At 54.3% G+C, this 4745-nt stretch overlaps 1 protein-coding gene across 1 annotated transcript; it reads right to left on the reverse strand.

Moving 5' to 3' along the window:
* Window positions 1-236: 236 nt before the first annotated feature.
* On the reverse strand, window positions 237-3627 carry LOC119627999 (uncharacterized). Its single transcript, XM_038009766.2, has 4 exons — window positions 3368-3627; window positions 2869-3006; window positions 1848-2079; window positions 237-926 (listed from the first exon to the last, which is right to left on the reverse strand). The coding sequence occupies exons 2-4, from the start codon at window positions 2968-2970 to the stop codon at window positions 340-342; spliced, it is 921 nt and encodes a 306-aa protein (XP_037865694.1). The 5' UTR covers window positions 2971-3006; window positions 3368-3627; the 3' UTR covers window positions 237-339.
* Between the last annotated feature and the right edge of the window lie 1118 nt (window positions 3628-4745).

Consider the following 4745-nt stretch of genomic DNA (forward strand, 5'->3'; position numbering starts at 1 on the left):
TGTATGTGTATATATGTGTATATATGTATGTGTGTATATGTATGTGTATATATATGTGTGTATATATGTGTGTGTATATATGTATGTGTATATATGTGTGTGTATATATGTATGTGTGTATATGTATGTGTGTATATGTATGTGTGTATATGTGTGTGTATATATGTGTGTGTATATGTGTGTGTATATATATGTGTGTATATGTATGTGTGTATATGTATGTGTATATATGTATGTGTATATATGTACATACATGTATTTATAGATATTTATAGAACAGGGCAGGGGCATACCACAGAGGGGGGCACACGTTTTCAGCCACAGTCACACCTGGAAGTGTCAGCTCACCACTACAACAGACCAAGTCACAGATGAAGGGGGCTGGCTTTGGGGCTGTGGGAGCCACTGTCGAATCACAGAACAGCCGCCCAGGCAGGCCTGGAAAGGGAGGTCTCCGAGAAGAGGATGGATCTGTTTAGAGGTCAAAGCGGGGCCAGGATGGACTTGTCTGACCTGATGGGCTGGCAGTTGGAGAGAAAGCAGAGAGAAAACAGGAGAGAGAAAAGCGAGCAGAGAGCTGGTGAGGCAAGTGCAGAGCACAGGTGTGCCACAGCAGCCGTGGGAGGGCGGGGGAGGGGAGGGCGCAGGTGAGGGTGTGGCAAGCTTCCTGGAAAAGCGGGGCTGGAAGGGAAAGGGGAGGAAGATGGAGGGAGGAGCTGGAGCTTCACAGGTAGTGCCTGGGGGCTGTGGCCACCCTCCCCACCCCACACACGCTGGCCTCGTCCACGGCACCCAGGCAGTGCATCCACTGTTCAGACCAATGCTCACCCCCTCTGGCTTCCCTCTTCTCTGGTCACCCTGTTTTCCAACCCACTGGTCCGGGGTCACCTCTCGCCTTGGGGAGCCCAGCGCAACAGCCACCAGACCTGATAGAGAAGGAACACTGCTTGAACCAGGATGATGAAGCTAAAAAGGATGGATGGCTGGAGTGATCGCTGGAGCCCCCTCTGGGTGGTCAGAAAGCCCAGGACCCTCTGAAGGGACCCTGGGGGAGGCAGGGAGGGCAGGCAGCCAGATGCCACTGGCTATAGACTTATAAGTCTAAGAGAGGAGCCTCAGCTTGTTGGGAGTTGCAGGTTGCATAGGTGAGGCTGGGTCCTTCCTGCTGGGAAAAGTAGAAGAGGGAGAGTCCATGGCGGGGGAGGTGGGTGGGCTTGCTGGGAGGAGCTCAGTCAGGCCAGCAGGCACTGTGGTCCCCTTGTCTGAATAGCAGAGGCGACCTCTAGAAGCAACAGGCCAAGGTGTGTGAGCCTGCTGGCCGGCGATAGTGCTTCAGCGGGGACCAGGGACCCTGCCTTCAGTCACATGCTGGCAGCTATGATGGGACCTGGGAGGGAGGGAAGGGGCTGTGTGTCACTGCCTGGGCTGTGAGGTGTGTTGTGGGTTGACCATGTGTTTGGGACTCTCGAGGTTTTATCCTGGATCACCACTGGGTTGCCGACAGATAGAGGAGGTGGGACCCTGACTCTCACCCCTCCTCTGCAGTGGATTTGGCTCTCACACTCCCAGGCTGGGAGCTGGATGCCCTGCCCTGGCAGCATGACTCAGACTGCACAACAGGTACAGCGTGCCCAGGATGACATTTCTAGGCCTCTGGCCACCTCAGAGTGCAGCCCCACGCACAACCCCCTCCCAGCTGTCAGCGCTTACACCATAAACCATGAGCTCTCTGATGGCTCCAGAGAGCACCCACGTCTGCCAGCTTGGGCATGGAGCCCGTTCCAAGAGCCCTAGGCTCAGCCATGGGGACTGGGGGGCTTTGGGGCCGTGAGGGCCAGACCTGGTACCTGCGTGTGGCAAGGACTCTCTGCACCTGCAGCCAGGAGTTGTCCACGGGCCCCCGTGGGCGTGCTGACGGTGATTGTGTTGATGTCGTGGATGATGCTGAGCGCCTCCTTCAGCACGTGGTGCATACGCAGCATCTCCTCGTGCCGCTGTGCCTGCTCTGCCGACTCCTCCATCAGCGTGTTCTGGTCCCCACAGGTTGGAGAGCATCTCTGAGAAGATGAACTCCTTGGTCTGAGAGTGGGCAAAGAGGGAAGGAGGTTGGGACCTGATGCCTGCGCTGCCCTGGCCTCCTGCCGGGCCCTGCTGGGACTGTGTGCTGGACTTGGAGCCCTGAGTGTGGCTTTTCAGACGCGGCTTCTACACCATTTAGACTCAAAGATCTGCCTCCCCACCGCCCTTTTCTCACTCAGATAGGGACACTGAGGTCCAGAGGAAAAGTCACCTGTCCAAGGTCACAGATCTGGCAGGGGACCCAAGACCTATCACGCCACCAGGAATCCTATCCACTCAGTTTTTTAAAAATGTTTTTTGGAGATGGGGTCTCTCTGTGTCGCTAGGCTGGAGTGCAGTGGGCGAGATCACCGCTCACTGCAGCCTCAGCCTCTTGGGCTCAGAGTGATCCTCCAATGTCAGCCTGTCGAGTAGGTAGGACTATAGGCACGTGCCACCACCAAGCCCAGCTATTTTTAAAAATTTTTGTGTAGAGACCAGGTCTCACTATGTTGCCCAGGCTGGTCTCGAACTCCTGGGCTCAAGCTATCCTCCCGCCTTGGCCTCCCAAAGTGCTGGGATTACAAGCATGGGCCACTGTCCTCAGTCCCACACTATATTTCTATGAGACAGCTCTGGTCTGGACCGTGCCTGCCTCCCCGGACCTGGTCCCATAGGGCTGGTCAGCATCTCCCCCAGGCCAACATGGCCACCTGCATCCCCAGTGCCACAGGAGCCCCCTGCCCCAAGAGACAGTGTATGCACGTTGTTGACCATGACATGCATGATGGTCTTGGGCTTGACACCAACCATGAGTTCCCACACGGTCTTGTTGACAACGGCCATGTAGGAGTCCACCAGGTTCTGGGTGGTTTCCATTTGCAGCTCCAGCTGTGGGTCCATGGAGTGCATGAAGCTGTCGGAGCCATTCTCCTCAGCTTTGCTGTCCTGTCATGGAGAACACAAGGGCATCAGGGTGGCCAGGTCATGCAGCCAGGCTCCAGGAATCCCTAGGCGCCCAGACCCTCCAAGGGTACCTGGAACATTGAGGCACAGAGAGAAGCAACTGGCCTGAACACACACCCAGCTTCCCACACACTCTAGATGGTTTCAAGTCTCTGCCTCTCAGGACCCCAGACTCCCCTGATTCAGTCTCGTCTTAGTTCTGACTCTAGTACCCAGAATTTGCCTCAAGTTGCCAATCCAGAAATCGGAAAATAACATCTCCAGGTCCCTGGCTTGAAGACCCCGGCAGAGCTTGTGCCAGGCTGCAGATGCCTGGCAGGAGGCGAAAAGAGGGCACACTCACTTTCCCCTTGTCCTGGGAGGCCCACGCACCAACGTTGCCACCGCCGCTGCCACCAGGGAACACGGCAAAGTAGACACACACAGAGAGGAAAACGGGAAGGGTTGAGTGAACCTGGGACACTGCACCCCGACTTTAACGTGTTGTTGAATTCAATTAGCTAATATTTTGTTGAGGATTTTTGCATCAATAGTCATCAGTGATATTGGCCTGTAGTTTTCTTTTTTGCATGTATCTTTGGTTTTGGTATCAGGGTAATGCTAGCCTTGTAGAATTTGGAAGTATTCCCTCCTCTATTTTTGGAATCATTTGGGTAAGGTTGGTATTAGTTCTTCTTTAAATGTTTGCTAGAATTCAGTAGTGAATCATTAGGTTCACTAGGCTTTTCTTTACTGGGAGATTTTTTATTACCCCTTAGATCCCATTGTTTGTTACTGGTCTGTTCAGGTTTTGGATTTCATCCATGGTTCAATCTTGGTAGGCTGGATGTGTCTGGAAATTTGTCCATTTTTAGTAGGTTTTCATATTTCTTTACACATAGTTGCTGATAATAGCCACTAGTGATCCTTTGAGTTTTGATTTTATTTTTATTTTATTTTTTTGAGACCTAGTCTTGCTCTGTGGCTCAGTCTGGAGGCAATCTCCACTCACTGCAAGCTCCGCCGCCTAGGTTCAGGCCATTCTCCTGCCTCAGCCTCAGGAGTAGCTCAGACTACAGGCGCCCACCACCATGCCCGGCTAATTTTCTGTTATTTTCAGTTCAGACAGGGCTTCACCATGTTAGCCAGGATGGTCTTATCTCCTGACCTCCGTGATCCGCCCACCTTGGCCTCCCAAAGTGCTTGGATTACAGGCGTGAACCACCCCCACCCTTGGGATACACAAACACACACACACACAGTTGGTGGTTGTGCTGGATACACACATACAGAGTTGGTGGCAGAGTTGGTGGTTGTGCCGAACACACACACACACACACACACACACACAGAGTTGGTGGCTGTGCCAGACACACACACACACACAGAGTTGGTGGCTGTGCCAGACACACACACACACGTATACAGAGTTGGTGGTTGTGCCGAACACACACACACACACACACACACACACACACACACAGAGTTGGTGGTTGTGCCGCCCAGTGGGCGAGTGTGAGGAAGGGACCAGATGGGTCAGGTAGGAAGGTGCTGGGTCAAGGGAGTGGGGGCAGCCGGGGGCGAGCACACCGGGAGGGCGCGCAGGGCGCGGGGTTGAGGGGCGAGGGGCGAGGGGGACAGAAGCGGGGTGGGGCAGGGGCGGCCTTTCCCAGGCGGTAGCGGGGGCGGCGGTGCTGTTGCCCTTTGAGCCGCGGCTTGACAGGAACCCGCCTTCTGTCGGT

The sequence above is a fragment of the Chlorocebus sabaeus genome, chromosome 26 (genome assembly GCF_047675955.1).
Source record: "Chlorocebus sabaeus isolate Y175 chromosome 26, mChlSab1.0.hap1, whole genome shotgun sequence".
Classification (NCBI taxonomy): domain Eukaryota; kingdom Metazoa; phylum Chordata; class Mammalia; order Primates; family Cercopithecidae; genus Chlorocebus; species Chlorocebus sabaeus.